The sequence below is a fragment of the Linepithema humile genome, chromosome 3 (genome assembly GCF_040581485.1).
Source record: "Linepithema humile isolate Giens D197 chromosome 3, Lhum_UNIL_v1.0, whole genome shotgun sequence".
Classification (NCBI taxonomy): domain Eukaryota; kingdom Metazoa; phylum Arthropoda; class Insecta; order Hymenoptera; family Formicidae; genus Linepithema; species Linepithema humile.
Genome location: NC_090130.1, coordinates 9,124,647 through 9,149,142, shown reverse-complemented (window position 1 = coordinate 9,149,142; position 24,496 = coordinate 9,124,647). Strand labels below are relative to the sequence as shown.

Sequence of the window (24,496 nt, the reverse complement as noted above, 5' to 3'; positions counted from 1 at the left end):
TCATCGTTTCGTACGATCTCTTCAGCTCTCCTCCTATCTGTATTCCTCCCTTTTCTCGACTTCGCCCCTCTTTCTTCACTTTCTCAGCTAATCTCTCTCTCTCTCTTTCTCCGTTTCAAATTTTTTTTTCCGCTTCGTACATGCTTCGCATTGTCGCGCTCGTATTAAAGTTGTAAATAAATTTACTAAAGAAGCTTGCGCTCGTGCACGGTTCTTCCACTTGCGCTTTTCAAGCCCTGCGCTAACACAAGAATATATATTTTTCTTTTGAATTTTCCTCGCTTTGTCCAAAAAAACGATCGGGCGCGCATTTTCCGTGAACTTGACTTGCTGTTTTCAGCGCGCGCGCACCATAAAAGAGCATAGAGGATTTAATAGGCGGGCCCGGCGGCCGAATCGAGAGGCTCGGCCATTGACGGTGCACGTCGCGAGATCGAAATTCGAGTGAATTCTTTGGTGCACGCGAGTATATTCTCGAAAAGCGCGTCTAAGTGGCCGCGGCAATGGCGCGCTGCACCATTTCGGCGGATATCCGGGATGAGAGTTTCTATGGTGCTCTGTCTTTCTTCTCCCCCGCTTTCATTCTTTTCGCGCTGCGTAAAAACGGGGGGGTCGGTCGATTCAACGGCTACGAAACGGGAGACACAGGGTGGGGGAGGGGGGGGGAAAGGTAGGGGAGGAAGGAGAAGAGAGATGGTCACCACCCGCGCGTACCGCCCTATCGCTTTCGTCATTGTTCGCCGGAGTCTTTTTGCTCGCACGCTGCACCGTGACATCGCGATTTTACGGAAATTCGATCGGTTTTGTCGACGGAAGGTGCTCGCCGCAAAAAAAAAAGCGCAGCGAGCGCACCTCTTGCACAATTAACCCCGCAACGCGGGGTCATCGAGAAAGTATCCAGTGTACAAGAAATGCAAGATCGATGCGATTACATAATTTTTGCTTCCGATTCAAAGAAATCCTTGTTTTGCGTAAAATTTCTGTTCGGCGAATTCGACATATTTCACAATTCTACGCGCAATTTTCCGAATGATTCTATAATTAGGCGTTTCTAATTTGCATAAAACTTCTCAGATTTTTAGATTAATTTTAATTTAATAGCAGAAAAATAAAGATAGGATTAATAGTGGCTCAATTGTCGGAATTAATTCGGATTTAGCAAAGATTTAAATAACATTGTAATAAACAAAGACTAAAATGTTCGCACAGTTTTCACAGAATTAAAATTATTTGTATTACTAATACACTGAATCCTCCCAGTCGATTCAAGCAATAAATAATATTTAAAAAACATTTTTTAGTTAATATGATCTACTTCATCAAACTTCCTCTTTTCAAACTCTTCTTTTCTCACAAGCTATATATTGTAAATAAAAATGTAAGAATCCAAAAAAAAAAATGAACAATTTTCGCTTTTGTAAATACGAAAAAGATTGATGAATTGGATCATTTCTACGCGAGACGACGTTCGACACTTACCTTTCTGCAAAAGCTCGAGATGCTCCCACAAAATGTCGCCCATGAAAGCGGGGGCACGTGCTAGAAAGGATTCCTTCCCCATGGCACAAATCTGTTTCCCGGTCATGTGCTGCCACGGCTGCATCGCCACACCCTCCAGAGAAAACTCCCCGATGGCCCAGTGCAGCCAGTGGGCGACAGCTGCTTCCGACCATTGCCTCGGGTCTGGAGAAAAAAAAGATTGTCTTTTAGCGGCTACCTAGGTGAATTGTATTCCCCAAAGGTCGACCTCTTATCGCCGTGTGTTCCGGGACGATAAAAATTCTTGGCGACCCTTGTACCCTCGTTATTATTAATTCGAAAATCAGGGGAAGAAAATCATCGCTTATCCTTGTCAACAATTTTGAGGTTAAAAAGTTAAAGAGTTTTATCACGTAGATGTCGATGCTTGATGAGCGATAAGAGCTTGTGTTTTCGATACGAGAACCCTAACGAAAAATCGTTATTCCGGAGAGTTATATTACCAGATTATTGAAAGGGACTTTTAAGAACAAGTCTCCATCTAGCTTCGTCCAGATGACCGTCGTCTGCAAAAGCCAGACTCATCGGAGATTATATGACGCGTTCATCGTCCGGCGCGACCATTAGTTGGGCACGCCTGGCCATCTTTGGTGGAAGCAATACCGAGAAACATCGGAATGTCCCATTTGAGGTGCGCGCCCATATTTGCACGCGTGTCTTGCATTGTTTCGTGGTATCTCGCTGCGTAAAAGTACAGTTCGGCTCATAATGCAAACAGAAGTTGCCAGCGTAGCGACTCGCTAATGTATATAGCTTTGCTCTCGCAATCTTATGGTTGTCCTTTGGCACGTGAGCGACGTGAGCAAGATGATCGTAAGATCCGATGTTTATCCACGTAAAGATCTTCACGAAAGATCGAAATACAGGGTGTCTCGGAAAAACATTTTCGGCGAACATATAGCGTTTCGGGGTATTTCTCTCTTTCATATTTTTTTTCTAAAACTTCCTGCACATATTTTTATACGTTTATGTTATTGAATTAAGTAAATGTTGTAATTGTTTTCTGAATAAAAATTGTGCCCGAGATTCAACGCAAAGTACGCGGTGACAAATCGAATGGTGGTCTTTTCTGGGAGTTATTTTTAATTGTATGACGAGAAATGCAGATTTGCGATGAAAATTGAATTGCAACAATAGAAGGAGCGACGTTATTCACAGAATCGACGAGGTACGAACTGAATTGACGTCTTTCGCGCAGGATAGGATATAAATATAGAAAAAAAGATGAGCGAGCACCGAGAGAGGCAACAAGAGTGTCTAACGGCACGGCGCGTTCAAAGCGACCGCCCGTGTTTGAAGATCGTACCGATATTTGCCTAACTTATTTCTTGTCAGCAGACTTTACACTCTCTTTCTCACTTCACATCTCAACACAAATCCGCGCGAGCGCTGCACATTTATCCTATCGCTAAGATACTAATCAATCGCATATTATTTTTTAATTGTATCCTACTTTTCTGTAATATTATTTAGATGTCAAAATAAAATTTGCATATTTTCTCGATTTTGATATCTGCCGTCGCGACGATTGAGATGTTTGAAGAGTGTTAAATAATAAAAGTCATCAAGACCGATTATCGGTTTTCTGAGCACAGCTAAACAAGCAGGTGTCACTTTACGATCTCTTAAAATCGGAATTTATGACTGCGATTTCGAGGTACCGATTGTAATACCTGAGGTGCCTGTCGTAACACACGACGCCACGAGAGCGGCTCGAAAGTCACGAGGATTCGTAGAAATGTTCATCTTTATACATCGAAGGATCTTTATGCTCGTATTTATTATTCAAAAGAGATAGATTCTGAATAAGTCATAATAGCGAATGCGATATGACGCGTCAGAACGTAATTGTGAATGCACGCTGCGTCTCTCTTCTATAGTAAGTGCACATCCCGCGATGTAACCATAAACATCAAAGATTTTCGAGAGTTTATCAGTCGCTCGATAAGATTTTTGCCCAATGCAAAAAGTCAACCCACAATTTTTAGATCAATTATGTTTCTTGTTCAGAGAAAATTATTAATTGTCAATATATTATTGAGAAAAGGAGGAAAATGTTGTCAACATGATCACACTATATATATATAAAAAAAAAAAAAAAGTTTCAAAACAATCGACTTAAAATATTATCGTCCACTGGATTAGTGCTTTTCGGATTGAAAAATGCAGGGAAGAGGAACGGAGTCAAGCGGTTAGAAGTGAAAAGGGGCAGCCGACGCGACGCGACGCCGACGCCGACCGCGATGGTGTCTCAGGCAGCGAAGTGAAATGACGAGACGAGGAGGAGGTTGTTCGTTAGGTTCACGGAGGTCAGACTGTAGGTGATCTGGCCTGGAGGGTACGAACCCGGGGCATGTAGACCGGAAGTAACGTCACACCCGCGTGGCTCTGAATGCGCATACCGGATGTGTGGCATCGGCTCCCCATCAGAACCATCAACATCACATTCACAATTCCTGCACATCGCCGCCTCGTCGCACATCGCGTCACATCGCGCGCACCCGCGTCTCCGCATCTACGCGCGTCTCTCGCGCACGCACGCACGCACGCATGCACGCGAGCACGCACGTATGCATGTATTTGTTCTGTGTGTGCGCGCGCGCGCGCGCGTTCTCTCCCCTTCTACATTCGCAGCGATTTTTTAACAACTTGCGCGGTGAGGCGATGCAAAGATCGTAAATTCTGAATCGTATGTCCGTTGTAAAAAAATCGCAGAATAATTTTTTCAGTTATTTTCGCTGTAAATTGCAGAGTTTAACGAAAGCATTTGAAAATTTAATTGACTTAAAAAAATGCGCAATTATAATTTTGATAACATTGTACAGTTTGTAAAAAATTCTAGAAAAATGTGCTGAAAAATTGCGCGCACTATTTTAATAAAGAAATGCAATTTGGCTTGGAGCGCGTGCATCTAATGAATCTAAAGCGTGTCTTGTAATTATGTAATATTGCACGATTAGAAAATGAGAAGATAATACAATTATTTTAATCAAGCCTGTGTGGGCTCGAGACTTAATCGGGAATAAACTGACCTTTAGTTATGTTCAGGCGGACTCGTTCCTTTTCCCAAGACGCGAAGGAGGCCTCCAGAGCCTCGGTCATCTTCTTGTTGGTCCCAGGTGTTAACGGCGGCACTTGCGCCGGTATATCTGGAAAAGAAAACGAGCGAATACAAATTAAACAACCTGCGACATCTTGCGTGAGGAATAACTTTCGCGCAAATTCCAAATCGCGTGTCCGCGATTTTGCAACATTAGGAAAGTTGAATATCCTCACCGGTGCTCAACAATGATACTGAACGATACCAATATCATTCCCGAAGTTAATAGCAGCGCGTCTCTTTACATATTTAGAACAAAGGCGTATTGAAACGATTCGCAGGGTCGGTCGACCGAAAGAGAGGCAGCGGCGGGGCAAAAGCGGGGGATAGAAGAGGAGAGTTGGAGCGCGCGCGTAGCTTTTCCTATGTGTGAGAAGGCAGGTTAATGTTGCTTCTCACAGGTGAGGCGCGCGCTCGCGTGCAAGTGCCGCGAGTACGCTCTGCACGTGTGCGACGAGCGGCGTTCGCGTACCTACGTGCGTCAGGTGTCGCGCGCGGCTACCAGCAACGGCGAGGCGAGCAAAGGCGAAACGAAGGGGGCACGCATAGCCATCTTAGATAGCATCGTTCGTAAAGAGGGGTGCAACTGCTGCCGCAGAACTGGCAGGTGCAGGTGCATCGTCGTCACTTCGCTCATTCTATGGCGTTTACGCTGAGGCGAACGAGAGATGGAATCTTACGGCGTGCTACTTTCACTACCTCGTCATCGTCCGCCTCTCCTCGCGCGCAGAATTAAAAATTTTACGACTTTTATGAGTTTCGAACGTCAACATTAAACCGCAAATCGAAAGAAAATTATTTCCCAAGTATTCCCAATCGATATATTAGAATTGTTATTCATATTCATTAAGAAAGCATTCTTCTAAATAAATTTTGTAAAAGGAACGTTTTCTAGATTTTTACAGCGAAAAGTTTATAACTTTTGAGAATCGCGAAAAGCGTCGAAAATTGCGTTCGTACGGCTCAAAGATAAGCGTCATCGCTGACAACGTGACGAGCGAGCGGCGCGTCTTGGGCGCGAAGCGATCTATTGAAAATTCACGTGCCAACGGCGCAACGAGCCGCGCTACGAGCGTGGAATTTTTAAACAGCGCAGTTTCGCAGGAACGACGTTTGTGGCTCTACCCGCCTCGTGTGGACGCCGCGTGCAATCGGCCTCGCGACTGCGCTGCACGTTAAAATTGTGCATTTCAATCTGCCAAACAGATTTCTTTCATCGTTTCTCGTCGGAAAGTAATAAAAAAAAAATATACTAAATATTCACGGTTGGCTAGTGTCTGGTTAAAAAGATAAAAGTTAAGTTAAAAAGTTAAATAATTTTTACTTAACTTAGTTACATTTTAGACTCTTGACTTTTAACTCAATTTAGTTACATTTTATCGGCAACTATTAACTTTCTTGAAGTTAGCCATAAATAAAGGCGTCGCGAGAGGCCTGCCTACAAGTAACTCTACATTATATGGGGCCTTGATTCTCGAACTCGCGCGAATTTGTTCGCATACGAAACGGGCCATATTCAGTGTGTAGTGTGATTGGTCGTATATTTCTAGACTGAAGAATTCGACCAATCACAAAGCTCAGAATGGCCCGTTTCGTATGCGAACAAAATATGTATATAGAGTATGTTTCCAAATAAAATGTATATTTGTTATTTCCGTTATTTGCAAGACTGTGAAACCCTAAAATCATTAAATAAAACGAATTTAACTTTTAACTTTTCAATTACTTTTTTTATTAACTTAACATTTAATTCAATTAATTTCATTATGGATTAACTTGTATCTTAACTAATCCTAACTAAGTTAAATTTTCAAGGCCGTTAACTTTAACTTAACTTGATTTAAAAAAAAGTTAACTTACCCAACCCTAAATATTTTCTTTTTTATACGCGGCGATAATTACACAAAATTGTTACATCTCGCTCGATATAGTTATATATTGCGTTACAAATCAGAACCGTCATATTCGCGATGCATCATTTGTATCCCGAATATAACGGGAAGATCGAGATATCACGATAGCTGCGTTGGCAGGTGCTGCAAGCTGATGTATCGCGGATTAATGAGTTTTCTTCTTTTTTTTTCTCTCTTATATAAAATGTATTCGGTTTATCGGATCGAAATCGACGTCGCGCTAGCGCGATCGTTACTTAATCGAATGGAAATTCAAAACACTCAAGACCCGCGACCTAGATGACATTTGACCCGACGCGTTCAACATAAATTTGCATAGCTTGCATTATTGGCGACGGATCGGCCAGGTATATGCCTTCCAAGCAATTAATGCCAGACGGTTGAAATATTTTCTTTATCCCGATATAATCTTTGTGGGCTTGTATAGAATGCAATCGATTCTATAATCGTGAATAATTAAGCATATTTAATTCTGTCTGCATTGTGGGACAGCTTGCACGAAAAAAATGTTATTGTTTTGTATCCGTCGTTACGCTACAGTTGTAAGCACAATGATTGGCGAACAATCGCGTTTCGAAATGACAAGTCTCGTTAAATATTTTAAAGGTTTTGGAATAATGAAAGAGAGAGAGCATTAAAATTCGAGACTGTTAAGAAACGCATATTTAAAATTGTAAAACTTATAAAATTTTAACACGCGCTCTTTTTTTAATCAAATAGCGCGATTATTCCTTTCGGAATGTATAAGCAATTTTTCTATCAATTAGTGGTAATATATTAATTTGTGATTATAATATTATGATTACCATTTCCAAACGTATCGTTCATAATGTTCACAATTCTACTAATTACAAAGTCTATTGCGCGTAGAGAAAGTGTGCAGTCAATTTTCCACTTCCGTAACTTTTATTTGCAAACTCCGTTTGGAACATTTCGCATATTCTAAAATCATTGTACTTCTATTTCACAGCACCTTTCTCTGCGGTAAAAATTATCGAATTTTGTTTACAAAAAAAAAAAAAAATATCAATAAGCAGAATTGTTTTCTATCGAAATAGTAAAGTTTTACGGCAAGGCAATAAAAAGGCTAATACAAAAAGACGCTTCCTTACGAAAACAACTGTCTTCGGTTTTCGGAAGAAGAATAATCAAGCCGAACCGAATGAGCAGCGACACATGAAAAGCAGCTCCAAACCCTAGCGAACCCAAGCTCCGCGCAGTTGTTTATAAGGAGATTTTTTTTTCTCCCGTCCATCTGGAATACGCCAGGGTGAGTGCGTAACCTTCACGAGCATAACCGGCGCGAGGCACGTGCTACCAACGTCTTCTGGCTTATCCCTCTTTCCTCGACACCTCGAGAATACTCGGCAACCAAACAACTGCGGCAGCTGTTCTGAACAAACTGAGCGAGAGAGAAGCGCGTCTCCAAATTCATCCACTATTTCTTTTTTCCACACCGTCGAAAATTTTTATCTCTGACGCATTTTGCGACTGCGTCGTAACTCTATTAGTTGCTAGAAAAAGAACATCGCAAAAGTATGACAAAAATAAAATTACATAGACAAAGTAAAAAAAAAAAACATTAATTTTCAATAACGCGTAACAGAACAATCGCTATGTTTCTAATTGATGCTAATTGAAAAACTAAAAAAATTATATGTTCTTAATATTTGCAAAATAATCCGAATCGTCAAATAGAGTCTGCCGTCGAAGCTGCTCGGAGAGAATTCATCGAATGCATTATTAGTAAAAATTGAAGGAAAATGCCACGAGCTCTGACGGCGGCGAACCGCGACGCAATTATTAGTTCACATTACGTATCGCCCTACGTACGAGTGCAAGTACAAGCACATGTTAGCATCGCCGCGCCACCGGCCCGCCTTTCCGTGCTGTACACCTGTTGCTCCGCTCGGTGGCTCTCTCGCGGTCGTTTGGTTTCATCCGTTGCATCGCATCAGCGTGACTAGGCTACAAGGGCCATTCATCCCGTGCGAGAAGCCCTCGGGGGGGAAAAGTGAGAATCCTCTTATTCCCTTGTAAAGCGTCGCGAATGCAAACGCGAGCGAATCGGACAGGCGTGCTATCTGTACGCGGTGTCTAAATTACATCCGATCGCCGCTACCTGCGATACAATGGGCACTTTTACGGGCGAGATCCAGCACGCCGCGATCCATGCGATAGCTAACAATCGGGAGCATTAATTCCAGAGAAAATTGTAGACTGACAAGAAGCACGAAGACTCCACGGGCGACAAGTGCGTTTCGATCTTTAATTATTTCTCAGCGTTCTCAATTTTCTTGTGATATCTCGAGCGTTCGCTGGTATTGGAAACACGGCCGGGAGTCAAATTATATTGCGACTTGATCGCCGGGGAGCGCGTTAACGCGTCAACTTTTACAATACGTAACTAGGGAATGCGCTGAAAAGCGAGTGTTTTGTATCTCGGGTTGATAGCGCGCCAGTGATTCAGGGTGCGTTATCATTAACCGCGAATTATCATGCGGGGTGTCGGGCGGGGTGAACCGAGATTACCAGCTCATTCGAGCGCTTGAAAAATTCAAGGAGAGGTGCTAGGAGCGTGATGGTAATCCCCCGACGAGATACCGTAATCGCAAAATGGTCGGTTGGCGGCGCTGATAAAAACGCCTGGGCACCAGGACCAGAGAGGGGGAGGGGGGAGTCCTTGTTGCACGCGGTTGATAGCGAGCGATGGTAACGAGCAGTAGCGTCATTGTTAACCGACAATTATCGCGAAACCGCGTGTTTCGCCGAGATAACGAGAATACATTCCATAATTAGTTCGCAAGTAATCTACGCGCAATTTCGCCATCTCGTTTTGCCCGCGCCAATTAATTCAAATTTTTCAACTGCGCGTCCGACTCCGCGCTGTTTTTCCTCTTTACGAAATAAAAAACGCGCAATCGCGCGATAACACCTCGATGGGAAACATTGGGCGTCAATGTGACTCGGAGTGATCAATTTTGAACTCACTGCTTACTTGGGGGGAAATTGATTCGATGTTAATTGAGAAATGTGGCGAGTTATACGCTGTGGATATTTTGAAGCCGAGCAATGATAAAGGGAATGGAAAATAAATGATAAAATAATCACAGAACAAAATACAAACAAGTGTCACAAGAGATATGTAAATGATGATTAGAAATATACCTAAGAGATACTGTGTGTGTCACAAAGTAATTTATCAAAACATGCATGGACAGACTAAGTTCGACTTAATCTATTAGAAGTGCTGGAGTGGTACAACGAGATACAGAATAGTGATAATGCGGCGATAGAATGACTTCCGGATGGTTAATAACGCTGTCGGCACATTGGTTAAGGCACACACACAGAGACACACACACATACACAAAGTTTATGTGAAGTTAATCGACGCGCGTGCATCACTTCGAGAATAGTGAACCAATTATTGTATCGCGGCTGATTAGCCGCACCTCTCTGTCGCGTTGTCAGATAACACCGATGGATCCGTTTATATCGGCACCGAGGTTTTCGTCGCAGTCTTTCTCTGCCTGGGAAAACCGCACCCCGCCGCCGCCGTTAATGGCCGGCTGTCGTTGCGTGCTATTCGTATTCTCAAACGCATCGCCGACGAAGGTGATCGACAGCCGGCGTTATCCGTAATAGCCAGGCAAATGTGATTCTGATTATGTGCGAAAGTGGCATAAAACCGATCGCGCTCTGTGAAATCAATATAAAATCCGTATAAAAGAGATATTGCGCCGCGAAACGAGTGTAAAAGCAACGCATGATCGATATTGTGCAAAAGATCGTTCCACAGTGCTCGAGCTGACCTAAATTTGTTAAATTCACGATCCGTTTCCAATTGGAAATGCGTGTACCGAACAATGGTGATCGGGTGAATTTGCATTTTAAAAAAATCAGAACGCCGAATCTAATTGTTTATTGTAAACAATGGCGGATCGCGATCACCGGTTCTGATTTCGAAGCGATGACCGCCTAAAATTCTTGTAGAAATCTGTCAACGTCGATGTTTCGATGCAAACGGTATTCTTCTAAGTTTGACCTGTCTACGGGCGAGAGAAAGTGCGCCACTTTGCACGCACTCTGTATATCAGATTTTATGAGTGTTTGAAGGAGCTAAACAGCCGTCATTTTGAAACCGGAACCGAGATAACGTTTTGCAGTTGTTCGCGGCACATCTTCGCCAGATGCGAGACTTTTTGATGTATATATAGCTATAATCGGGTCAGAGCCATTCCGCTGCTCGCTACGATGGACAAACGCACACGTGCACCACCCAGTTTTCGTGTCGCAAAGGCTTCTCGATATTCCAAATCTTTCTCAAAACGCATTAATTACGATCAATGTATGCAAAATTATTTCCAGCAGTTGTGCGCGAAGAAATAGCGAAATTTGTTAATCGTTTCGTGATAAAAAAAAATTATAAAGATTGTAACGAACTGCATTGAAGATCGAATAAAAGGATGTGTTTCAAGGCGACAGCGATTCGTGCGAGTTGTTCGCAAAATTGAAACCCAATCGCAACTGGATCGATACGAAATAGCTCGAGGTAATCAGTTCGGATATGATTGACTGACTTTTGAAATATCGGATATTAATAGAAGGGCGTTGGGATGTGTAATATCTCGTTTTGCATTTTTGGCTCGGCGTGCGTCTAAGCACCATGCATATCCTCGCAGGCGTCAACGTGGCGAATTTTCATTGCACAATTTTCTTACGTAATCGCATAATTCAGACATAATCACAAAACCGATGAAAAGAGATAAATCGGCCGGATTATTACCGGCCCGCTTTATGCGGAGGACATACGAACAAATTGACTCGCGTCACGTAATGTTCGCTCTTAACTATTCAAACTAAGAATTAAGCCACGGGGACAATAAATTTGATCAAATTCAGCAAATATATTGCTAAAATGCGAATAATTTCGCCAATTTCTGAAAAGGAAATCCTACTATCGGAAAATAATTTCAAACAATTAATTTTTACTTGACGTAACATCGAATGATTCGTTTTTTTTTTTTTTTTTATGTGTGCAGTACACGTTTGAGCGCGTGTCAATCGAAAGTAGTGACGGTGCACCGCAATGCAACGCTTATGTCACCGCTGACAATGAAAGTTAGAATCACTGTCTGTAGCGTCCGTATATAATCCTACTTCCACGAAATGAATTATTGAAATACTACGTTGCATCCATTATGCCTCGGTGCGTCGCGCCGTGAAGTGTCTTTACTTTCTCATTTCGCGCAATTATTAGCTATCTCATTTAGCGCGATAGCAGTGCTTATTTAAGCGGATCATTTCTACGCAAGAAACGTGGTGTAGAAAGTACAGTATTTCACGCGAATGTAATCGGCGTAATTGCAAAACTGCGAATTTCAATGCAAATAATTGAAAATTACTAGCATGTTTCACTTAACGCTTATACCTTTCAATTTGAATACTTCATATTTATGTACTTTGCTCAATTGACGTAACAAAATTATCGTAAAAGAATCTCAGTGCTGAGATTTCGATCCAGCATTGCGGGAAATGATAGCCGTCGCACGAAAAGTGCGCGTAACTTTCGTTCGCGCTTTCGTAAATATATTTCCAAATTTTTATACGCTGCGAATGTCAAGTCGATTAAATCGCGTCATGAGTTACGAGCCAAGACACATTGACGTAATGAATAGAAGTGAAAGGACACAATGATTAATAAGAAGCATTAGCATTTCAATCCGACTCGAACTTTCAATTTTTTTCATTCTCCTCGCGTTTGTGCGTCTCTTTGCGTCGAGAAAAGTCTCTAATTCGCTCGGGAGGATCGCAAGGACTACTTTGCTCGCCGAGTCGATGCCCCTCGTCAAATAAAATGAGAGCGCGTAGGTTTTTTTTTCGGCAATACCGCGAATTAATCTCCGCCGATTATATCCGTGTAGTGGCTTCGCTGCAAACTGGATCGAATCGCTTTTCGAACGTTGCGGAGTATCCGCGTAATCGACCTGCGGTTTTCCAGAGTGCATTGTTAATACTTGGCGTCCAATATACTGAAATACCAGAAATACTTTGAATAGTAAGAGCTCTACTTGCGCTCTATCTGCAACGAAGAAAACAGATCGAGCAGTCGCCTCGAAACCGGTTGCCAGGAAGTATCGTCGAATAGCAGCAGCTACTCGCTCGACAGATCCCCTACTTAAAGATCCGCGTGCAGGAGGAAGCTACGCGAGTATACCGGACTCCTGGATGAACTTCGCCGCGAGTAGAATTTGTTTTCATTTCAACTCTTCGCAAAATTCTTTCAGGATATTCGGAAATTCCAGTAAATTTTCTTTCAATTTTGATAAAGTTTTCCATAATCTTTCCGCTACACTCAAAGGAAGATAAGATATTACTAAAAAAAGTTCTAGGAAAAAAGGTAAAAGACGTGAAGAATGTTTACAATAAAGAAAAAAAGAAAAATGCATTAGATTGAAGAATTATTGTAAGATAATAGTAAGATGTATAATCTGTAAAATGTAGATTATCTTGTTTATTTTTAGTTCGTAATCTTAGTCTAAAAATAAACGAGAAAGAATTTTTAAACAGAGTGAAGTACCCGCAAAGAAATATAGATAAATATTTATTACTCTTATCTCGATTTCGAAAAATGCTAACCTGTACAAACACGAAAGTCTCGATATCGAGATACTCGCACGCGTTCCACGCGAGTAAAAATAATTAATCTAATTAAACAGTTGATGCAATCAATTCGCTATGTAACGGTTTACACGCACAGGTTAATGTAACGAATTTCCCGAACAAAGGAGAGAGTTTGCGGAAAAAGCACGCACTCGGGAGCTAAAAAATCTCGTAAGAATGGATAGTAAAAAAAGATAACGGTATCTTATTCTTTCTTACGTTTTTCTAATTGCCGGATGAACACACGGCCTTATGACACGGAATTTTATATGGCTCGCCCCAAGAGACTTCTGTACATTAAATTTCCAACTACTGACAAAAATTTTATTTTCCTAGAAATCTTCACGGCGTCGCACGCGGTGGCCATGCGGTGCTGCGATTATCGCATGGTTTTTTTCATGCACTGATTTGTGTGCGACTGTTTCTCTTGTGAAAAATTTGACTAAATGCTCTTTGTTATTTTTCAAGGTCGTGGAAGTTTATCGTGCCAAAACCAGGAGTCAATAGACTTTGTTCTGTAGTTTCGCTCTCTGTTAACAGAATGTAATTTCGAGAATTCTCTAAAATTATTAACGACAAAACCGTGTTTTCTATCAATTTTATTTGCTCAATGCAGCAAAACAGAATGCTCGCTGTGAAGCACACGGCGCTCCTGAAAATGGCGCAATCTTAAACAGTACTAAATGGTTATAATATTTATTACTTAGAGCAAAAAAAAAAATTCTGAAATTACCTATAAATAAGATATCACCGCACAACTGTTGCCACATATCGACCAGTTTTGCCACTTCCATATTAATCAGCATGAAACAGCGATGTCATAAATTAACCTCGAGAAACCTTCATCGATCATTGATGTAGAAGCTTATTTGCTTTTATTGCAAGTGTCTCAATCCTAGCTAAATGCGCACGCGTGATACTCGCAGGAGCACGCATTAACATGCCGGACGCTGATTACTCGCATCTTGATAATATGAGTAAAAAATGTGGAAAACAAATTAATGTAATAACGAATTGAATCAATGTTGAATATTATGTAATTAACTGAAAAATTAATTGCATTTTCTTCTCGCAAGTTAATATGTCCCAGTTATAGTAAATCAAGATATCGAACATCGATATTTCAGTAGCGAGCTTCGTCCAACTGCAGGAAGTGCGTACGAGCGGCATGGAACGCGGGTTATGTTCACGCGCGAGCGACATTCGATGACATCTGTTACAATCTGTCGGAAACTAAGTCACGTTTGCGTTAATCACGTTGGCACGATTACGGTGTATCCAATGTCAAAGTCAGGGTTGGTTTTCATCTCCGGAAGTGAGACGCGCGTGCGTGGCCCGAGACAGCATTCACATATGATCCTCTTTAACTACTATCGCAGACGGCGCAAGCGTTGCGCAATATGTTCCAAATTTTTCGAAAAAAAAAAACATGGCTGCAAATATCTCGTAGATATCGGTTAGATTTTAATGTCGCTTAATATTAGAATTAATAATGTGATGGAATAATTCTTGGATTATCAAGGTTAGACTTGTACTCGCGCTCGCCACGCTACTCAAGTTATGACAAATAATAATTAATAAACAAAATATGAATGAAAGACGGATAATTAAAAGTATTAAGTTTTTCCTGATGCTTTTGTAAGAATGATGAAACGTGATGTTTGTTCTGATATTTGTGTAATTTATGTAACTAAAAATAAATTTTTTCTCGCTTTGCATCATGCTAATTTTGTTTCTGAAGACTTACGAAACGATCTAATCCTTCTTCCTTTTTAAATAACGATCATAATTCGTCGGTCGTTATGGCCGTCACACATCGTGTGATGTAAGTATGATACCATAAATTATGAATAAAACGAGAATGAAGTCAAACTAATCCATAAATTATGTCAGTAAATATTCCGTGCATTTTGCTCGATACTTATTTCGTATTGTCAATATAGTTAAACACGATATTACTAATAATCGTCGTTTTCGTTCAAGCGATAATTGATCGATATCACGCCTTTCGCGCACAATTTTCAAATACGAAAGACACGACTGAAAATTATGCAATGTCATACGACAGAATTCTTACGGCTATGAACTAACCCTTATGAAATCGTTTACGTTAAATGTTTTCTGCCTCATTGCACCTCATTGCAGCGATACGCATGTAAATAACTACGGCCGTCCCTGAGATTCCTACCTCTGGGCCTGCCAAAGGACTTCATGGCCTTGATTCCCATTCCGGCATAAGCGTCGCTGCCGTAATCAACGTACATGAGTGCCGGTCTTGTGTAATCACTGCACATACACGTAGTCCGGGATTGTCATTCGTTCGGTCCCTCGCGTATATTCGCTACCGAATTCCGGATCCCCGCTCTTCCCTCTTCGTGTCTCTTCCCAAGACACGAGCGTCCGTGGCGCTTGCGACGAGAGCATTCAAGTTGCCCCGAAGACGATTGGCAATTAATCGCCACCAGACTCGACTCCACATGTGTAGACTCGATCACGCACGACAGTTGATCCTCGATTCGGCACAAGTTTCCGAAATCATTACCGGCTCAAGTTTCGAGGCGAGAAGTCCTGCGAGTTTATCCCATAATGCAGATAACCACTGACCGTCCTGCGGCAAGATTAAACGTCGGACCGACTGCGCTCTCGTTAATCTGAAGATAACGCGATTGTCGAGATGGCCGATAATCATCCCGTGTCGTCAAAGCGGCCGATTATTGTTTACACGCGCTGCACAGCGTCACAGCGAAGCGCGCGCGCGCGCGCGCACACACACACACACACACAGGCGAGAGCCACTGACAGCTTCGACTTGTCAATGGGCTTAATCCTCGCGCAACAGCGGCAGTCACGTTGCGAGGAGGCCGTGGAGAGGCCGAGGAGATCGGGAGGCCCGACGCGGCGCACTGACTGGGCAGGCGGCGGCGGCGGCGCGCACGGCGTGTCCACCATGTGTTTGCTATCAATTCATAACTGCGACCCACGGGTTATTTCCGAATACCTGCTTGCGCAACCGCCCGCTGCTGCTGCTGCTCCGCGGCTGCCGAAGGAGCGCAGGCGGCCACGAGATGGAAGGGCGGGCGGCGTGGTGGCGCGAGAGACAGAACGAAGGAGGGAGAGTATCCGAAAATATGAGGCGTCGGCCCGGTCCGTCGGAGGCGAGGACGCGCCCCGTTTCTCCTCGCTGTCTCTTTATCTCTCTCGAGCGCGGAGCACCGTGCGTGCGCGCGCGCGTGTATATGTGCGTGCGTCGACGCACCCTCTCGTCGTTGCGGCGTCTTCGAGCGGCGTTCGCTTCTACGAAGTCGAGACGAGTTGCAATTCCGCCGCGGCGACTCCCGTGCGACACGACACAACGTGCGTTCGCGCGCGCGCTCGCGTACGGACGCGCACCGACGAGGAGAGAGAGAGCGAAGGAGCCGCGGACGCTCCTCGTGCTCGCAACCGTGTGCTGTATCGCGCAGATCGAGTCGGATCGAGGCGATCCCGCCGCCCCGACCACGAGACGATCTTTCCTTCGGCGCCACCGGAGTTCGTTAAGCTAAAGCGCCACCGTCGGGCCTACGACCGCGTTCCGCAGGTAAGTGCGTACACAACGCCGGATGAAACGGGAGAGAGAAAGAGAGTCGGGAGCGAAAGGGGCAGAAACTCAGAAGAAGAAGAAGACGCGGAGGAGAGCAGAGGTGCAGGAAGGTAGAGGAAGACTCGCCGCGGGAAGGAGGTGCAGCCGAGAAAGAGGGGGGGGGGAGATCGCGGTTCTCGAAAGAGGGGAAGCAGATAGCGGACAACGTCTCCGCTTTGCGTTTCGCCGTGTCCGCGCGCGAAAACCGATCGGGAATCCTTCTAGCGGATCGGAAGAAGAAAAGAGACACGAATTTTGCGATAAATATCGGGGGCAGCGAAATGACGCGGGTGAAATGGACGGCGGCGGATTTTCTCGCGCGCTGCAGAGTCGGGAGAAGGGGAAAAAAAAAAAAAGGAAAGCGAATGAGAGTAAGACGATCGACGACGTCAGTTTCCCTCGTCGTGACTCGGTGTCACGGATGGCTAGATCGCATGACAGACGCGCTGCGTGTACGTGTGTGTAAACGCGCGCGGGTGCCTTGAGGGGCGAGACGCAAGAACGGAAGAAGATGAGGACGAGGAGGAGGAGGAGGCGGGCGGGCGGGCGAGGGACACCGGTTTATTATAGGGGAAGCGTGCCGTGGATGTAGAAGCGACTCTCGGAGACCGAGAAGGAGAGAGAAGCAGATGGGAAGGAAGCTTCGGAGAACCGGGGGAGGAGGAGGCGGCGGAGGAGGAGGGGGGGGGGGAGGCGAGCGAAAGAGGTCGAATTATGCGAAAAGAGACGTAGACGCGGTGGATTTCTTAATATACGTAGACCGAGAGACGCGTAAGAGAGCGGCGATATTTTCAGCTGAATGAAAGGAAAGGGGGCGAACGTCGGTGAGGGAGACGCAAATAGAAATACAAAATGCGACCGACTGTTCCGCGAGGATAAAACGGCGTGAGCGTAAGAATCGCGAATACGCCGAGTAGTAACGCGCGAGCGCGGCGTGGATCACTCGCGGGGAAGATAACCCAGGTAGAATTAACGGAGCGACGATGAGAGAAAGAGAGATAGAGATAGATAGAGAGAGAGAGAGAGACAGACGACATACGGGACGTACGCGCGAGCGAGCACGGGAAGAACGAGCGAGATCGACGACGGAACTGGGAGGGATGCGTGAGAGGGAGACGAAAAAACACTTGACTCCCCACCACGACGGCACGACGCTACAGCGGCGGCGGCGGTGCAAAACCTGGCCCTCACTCCTTGCTGAGTTTTATGAATGAATACTCTCCCGTCACGCGCAGCGGACTGACACTGGCGTCGGCGCGCACTACACCACGCGCAGTTTCTCTCTCTCTCTCTCTCTCTCTCTCTCTCTTTTCTATTACTTCTTTCTCTCACACGCACTCTCTCTCTCTCAATCGTTGAGTTACGCGTGTATGTGAGTGAGGTGTACACGATCGATGGCGAGAGCGCGCGCGTAAATACACGCGTTGGCTGATACACGGGCGCGCAGATCCGTCCGTTTCTTCCTTCATTCGGTTTCGCCGGTTCGTTCATTCATGCCCGAGCCGCGCGCTTTAACTGGTAGCTCACCTCGGCCGTCCGAGGCTCCCACCTCCTCCTCCCCCCCCCCCCCCCTCCTCCTTCTCGCGCCGGTTGCTCGGATCAGATCTCTTTTTCCGCCGCTCTGTCCGTCCGTTCGACGCTTGCCCGCCGCCGCCGTCGTCCGTCGTGACGTTGACGTCACGCTAGATGAAGAAACGAGTCGGTATTTTCCGAGAACGAGCCGCAGCAACTCCTCGCGTGACCTTCTTTTCATCCGCCGACCGGATAGTAGGGCGGACTATCTTTCCGAGCGCACGGTGACCTTCGGCGCCGTACACGAAGGGCGTGTTACGGGCTGCGATATAATTTCTGATGTGATCTCGCTCGCGCGAAAAACTCGAGAAATGCAAATCCTTCTCGCTTCGCGTAGCAGACTCGAAGTACAATGAGACTGTATAATAAAATAATCATTAACAGCGTTGCTTACGAGGAGCGGCTTTCGACTCGACCATTAATTGTATTTCCTGACGTACAATTAATTTCGCCGCGAGCAACATTGATGCCGCGATAAATTTCCAATTTCGCATGCTGCCCCATCGAATGTCCCGTTTTAAGTAAAATTTCAGCCGACCGCGTTTACGCCGTGCGCGCAGTATTTTTTTTTAGATTTAGTTTCGTATTCGTGTGTGTTTACACTTCGCGTGTAAACACGCGCAATAAAAATAAAATGGTAATCAACGCGTTTCATGGAACGCTAATGAATGTTCTTTGTATTCGTCGACGAATAACAATAATGAGGTTTATTTGCATAAATACTCATTGTATAGGTAATCACGGACAATCAAAGGATTTGCATAAATCCTTTCTAGAATGTCGCATTTAATTATAGAATTTATGCAAATAAACGCGGCGAGGGCAGCCCTTGCGGATCCGTTCGGTCGCGCGATAACGAGCGCGCTTAAACGGCGTTAAAGCATAAACAAATGCCCGGACGACTGTCGTACGGTAGAGTTTTTAGAAGCCTCGGTAGAAACGCGGATGTCGCGAGTACACTTTACAGCCTCTTCGTCGGCGGAATAATCGACGATAAAAAACAGGTACGTGTAATTACACGTTACTGAGGCAAACACTGTTTCAGCGCAACTTTCCTCGATCGCACGGCGCGCGGATCGCGCCGCTGCTCGCCACTCGAGGATGTCGTGCGTGTGATTGATGAAAAACTCGTCGCTCGCGGGGATAAGGCTAAAAATTTCCTTCGCCGCTAGAGGCACTTCCGGCAGCAGGACCATTCATAAACTCGTCCCGGCACCGGTCAAACGCAATGAGACGTTCACTCCGGCTCCCGCGAGTGGCTACCATTCGCGACTCGCGCGAGCTATATTTTACGCTGTTTCTCGTACGTATAACTGTACGAGCGCGAGATGTGCTACGCCGTAAACTCTTCCCGTCTTCCTTCCACCGCGAGCGTCTCCCTCTCGCAACCGGTTACGCCGCATTCGTTTCGATAAATTTGCTGGGAAACGAATCGCCGACTTTGACAACACACAGTATTCCAGAGCGCGTTTAACTTCTACTCTGGATAACAGATATATTCCGCTTTATTGAATTCAGGATTTAGATAAACATTGTATTTTAGGTGGATTGCATTTCGATTGACGTCACGCAGCCGCGCCGTGACAGAGTCGTTTACTTCACTCAAAAAAATATTTCGCTGATGTAGTTAGATTTCTAGATATCGCAACAAGAATGTATCGCTATTTTTCATATCTGTGAAAACATTGTTTGTCACATATAGAATTTATAGCAGTAATGTTCTAGCAATAGCTTCTGAAAAATTTAGGTACCATTGCTAAATGTTATTCATTGCATGATCTAACACGTGATTGATCTTATATAGATAGGCGCTTTAGAGAAACTTTCTTTTTAAAGTTCACAAACAATACAGATATATATTCTGTTTCTGTCATTTAAACTGATTAAGTAATTACATATGCAATATCACAACAGTTGCTAATCATTTATCTGTTTTAGTTAATTTTTTACACCTAGAAAATTTTAGCTATTATTGCAAGATCATTTTTTTGAGTGTTTGCGAAGAATTTTATTGCAAAAATGTGGAAAATTATATACCTTAGATTTTCAAGAAAGATGAGTTTTTGTATATAAAACAGGTTTTAACGGAGCAAAGTGGGAATAGAATGCCTTTATACAAACTGCTGAAATACTTTCGGCGTTCTTCAGAATTTTGAGACCTCAAAGTTTTTGCGACACTTGCAATTAGATTGTTGTATCGAAGTGCTTAAAACACCCTAGTTTGACTCTGTAATTCGAAGCATTACAACCAACGTGTAATTACAAATGTCCAGTGCTGGTTAAAACTCACCAACGAGTCAGCTTGAAATATCGTTAAAAAATGTATATCGCGAGATACACGACACCGCTCGCATAGTGAAGGATTGCGCGAGGCGCGTTATCGATACTCATTCATAAATCCGACGAAGTAGCGCGAGAGATCCGGAAGTCGCGGCGCGAGAAAATCATTATCATCGATTAGCGTCGCGGAAATTGATAAAGCGCGTTGCATCATCGCGCGCCAGGCGGGCCGGCAGGAAGGGGCCGGCACGACGGCCGGGAAAATAATAACAATACGACGTTGTGGGAAGCGGCAGAAAAACGTGACGGACAGCCGTGAGGAGCCGCCGGGTGTCGCGGCGAGAAGAAAAGGGGAAGAAGCGACTGCGAGAAGATAGATAACGGCGGGAATAATAAGAGAGAGAGAGAGAGAGAGGGAGGGAGGGACGAAGGTTCCGCGCCGAAGGGGGCGGGTTAACCCGGCGCAGGGCAGAGGGAGAGCGAGCGAGAGGGACGGAAAAGGATGACCGCAGGAAGGAAGTCGGCCTGGCCCCCGGTGTACAGGTTGTTGTCTGGCAGCACCTATGGTGATCGAAGACGAGGGGGCGGAGGGGGAGGGGGAGGAAGACAGGACGAACGCAACAGGACGAAAAGGAAGAAGGCACACACGCGCACACACACGGCCGAAGGAGAGAGGATGCAGGAACAAAAGGAACGCGGATAGATAGCGATAGAGAGAGCGCCGGAGCAGAAGCCGGCTGCGAACGGCGGTATATACTTGCCGAAGGCTGAGCAGGTTTTTGCCACATTTTTTGCCGCGTTTATTATAACTAGGAAGCTGATGTGCTCTCCCCGAAGCCCTGCCTCGTAATCTCGGCGATCGGAGTGTATTCGCTTGCGCGCGCGCGCGCGCGCGCACGCGTGTGCGTGTGTACGTGAGCGTGGAACATTTATCGGAGCGTACGCTCGCCGCGTTGGAAACGGCCGAGGTGTAGCCGAGAGAAAAGAGAAGTGGGATGGAGAGCGTGAGAACGCGTAAACTTGTAAGGTACGAAGGAGCGTGGAGGAAGGGAGACGCATCGCCGTGCTCCTTTCCACGGCGCTGGAAAAGGTGGCGACGGCGACTGGGTGGTAGCGAACGGTGGTTGTTGGCCGAAGCCGGGTGGCTCGTACAACACGCCGGAGAGACACACGCGTCAACGTCATTTCCTTCGTGGTTTCTCTCTCTTTCTATCCCCCCCCCCCCTCCCTTCCGTATCCTTTTTCTTACCTCGCCTTGGACATACTCGAAGAGAAAATAACGCGCTACAAAGTCGGGGCGCTCGCTCGCTCGCTCGCCGTGAATTCATTTGACGCTCGTTAGTAAAGAGAGCGAAGGAGCAATTAAATGAGCCGGGTTTTTAGCCTTCTGCAACGGAGAGCCGTGTGATTTTGCATGAAATATGATGGGATAAACGTGACAGATTTAAGCGAGCGCGGTGAGCCGGTGTTTCATTGGGACTTGCGACACCCTTCGCGGCGAGAAACATTCTTACATCCGGTATCACCGGGCAAAATGTCGGGAAAATTTGCGATCTTTCAAACCCGACGGCCTCCTCGATTCTTTAATCAATTCGTTCGTGCGTAAATTTTGATAAAAATTGTTACGCCAGTTTTCGTTTTTCATCGTCCCATTAGAAACGTCGAACGGTTTTGTCGATGAAGGATGTAAGACTTCTGATAATAACTCGCAAGATACACTGTAATAATCCACTTCCTTCCAAGAATCCCCGCGCTTACGCAGGAAGAGACGAGAGCGCGCGCACGACAAAGAGGAGTTTTCACCTCGCAGCCCTCGCGTGCAGAGGAAGATTGCGAGCGCCGGCCGAGGAGGAGAAGAGAGCCGCCGCTGCTACCTTCATCCCCTTCGTCTCGCGTTCCCGCGTCGTCTCTCTCTCTCTCTCTCTCTCTCTCTCTCTCTCTCTCCGACCAATCGAGTGATCCAGCTCGCCTGGGCCGCCGCGCGCTACGGTCACTCGACTTCCGGTAACCCGGGCGGGCGGGCGGACGGGGCGCACGTATGGCCCACGGCCACGTAACCGTGACTTCTCTCTCTCGTTAACGCTTCCGCTCCCCTTTTCTGGGCGATTTCGTGAACTTGCGGCGCGATTCCCTCCTCGTGTAACGGTGGTGCATGTCGCGTCGCAGTTAGCGAAATGAAAGCGGGCGATGTTAATCCACGAAAATGGCGTCGGTGCATTCCAACGTTGATTACAGTAGTCGTTGCAATTACGGCTTTTTTTCTTTCTTTTTTTCTCTTCTCGATCTTGTACGCGAGTCGTATTTTATTCGGCTCATCGTCATTAGCCGTCTGTGAAAAATGCGAGGTTGTCGCGGCGGATAATTGTTCGGATAATTAGCCCGCGAATCGCGTACATACATACATATATATATATATATATATTGCGCAAAATTGGACGCGACGTCGAGACACGGCTGTGCAGAGATATTGAAAAAAATCTTTGACACACGATTGAAGTAACGATAAAATACGAGGCATCGCGTTGCGTAACGCCGCGCGCGAACGCATCGTGATTTGCGGCACACTACTTGCGGCCGCGTTAAATAATCGCCGTCACTTTCTCGCCAAACTTTGCGTTTGTTGTGCGGCACCGGCGGCCTACGGCTATTCGAAAGGATTGTCCCGACGACAATTTTCTCTCGCAATACGCGATTATTGCGGCACATCGGAACGCAGATCGCTGGCACGTGAAAGTCCATCGGTTGCCGCGGCAAAGGAGAGGAGGAAGAGAGAGGGGAAGTGAGGAAGGAGTGAGGAAGCAGGGAGGGAAGAGGCGACAATTTCCGGTCCCTCTTTCTCTCTTTCTCTATGAAACACGCGTCGCTTCAACGTTGTCGCCTATTTTTATCTTCGGCGCTGAGCACTCGACCAGCGAAACGTTTCGAAAAATTTCCATAAAGCGATTTCTTATTATTTATACCAAAGTTTTATCAAAAACATGTCGATCCTTTCAACATTGATTAAACATTTAATTGAGTCATTCATAACGTTCGATAAAAAAAAAAAAGAAATAATTTTACTCCAGTCTGTTCCTTTTAGTTCCTCGATTCTTACCTTCTTTTCTCAAGTACGATCTTGATATTGCCATAAAACGATATTAGCATAAAACGATTGCTCGCAATGAATAGAGCGATATGACGAAAGCGGCGCAAAGAGCGAGACGCGTAGTCTGCAAATAGATATAAAGTACTCGCGTATGCGTAACGTATGGAAGCAGATTATCCGCGAAACAAGTTCTCGGTTTTAACTCCCACGCATACAATTACCTTGAGGCAGGTGCGGCATAAGAAGCACACGGATAACGATAAGTATATGTTGGAGCGCGATTTACGGCTTATTATGTGTTACGTGTCAACGATCTCCACGAATTGCCAGTAAAACATTGCTACTTCATTTCGTATTCATTGACGTCTCTCTTGCAGTGTTATTTATCGAAGGATTAACATCAACATTCGTCCTCCACATGCTAAATCCCTTACGCGGCGATGAGTCGAGACGCGTCCGCGAAAATGTGTCCGCGTCAAAATAACACGCGTGTCAGTTCGCGATGGAACTGATTATCTCCGACTTGCGTAAGATTCCGCGCGCTAATCGAGCGTCTCGAACACGCGAATCGCAGCTGGAAATTTAGGACAAATATCCGAGAGGTTAAAGACGCGATGGAAAATAATAGCGACGCAAATGTCACATCCAATTAACCGATCGATCGATTAATTACAATCTATTCGGATTGACAAATTGTCGTGATTGATCGACTTTATCGGCGT

The 24,496-nt window shown here is 45.2% G+C and overlaps 1 protein-coding gene across 6 annotated transcripts in view; it reads right to left on the bottom strand.

Annotated features, from left to right (window-relative positions):
• Positions 1 to 24,496, bottom strand: part of pnt (pointed) — a 104,477-nt gene that overhangs the window by 25,583 nt on the left and 54,398 nt on the right. For 4 of the 6 annotated variants that reach the window (XM_067351114.1, XM_067351113.1, XM_067351116.1 and 1 more), the window contains 2 exons: positions 4,572 to 4,688; positions 1,480 to 1,683 (listed from right to left, as the gene is read on the bottom strand). In XM_067351114.1, the coding sequence (XP_067207215.1) occupies positions 1,480 to 1,683; positions 4,572 to 4,688 (321 nt within the window). Of the gene's footprint in view, positions 1 to 1,479; positions 1,684 to 4,571; positions 4,689 to 13,951; positions 14,028 to 15,406; positions 17,197 to 24,496 lie in introns of those variants that run through there. The other 2 variants (XM_012362382.2, XM_067351115.1) reach the window with 2 other exon arrangements.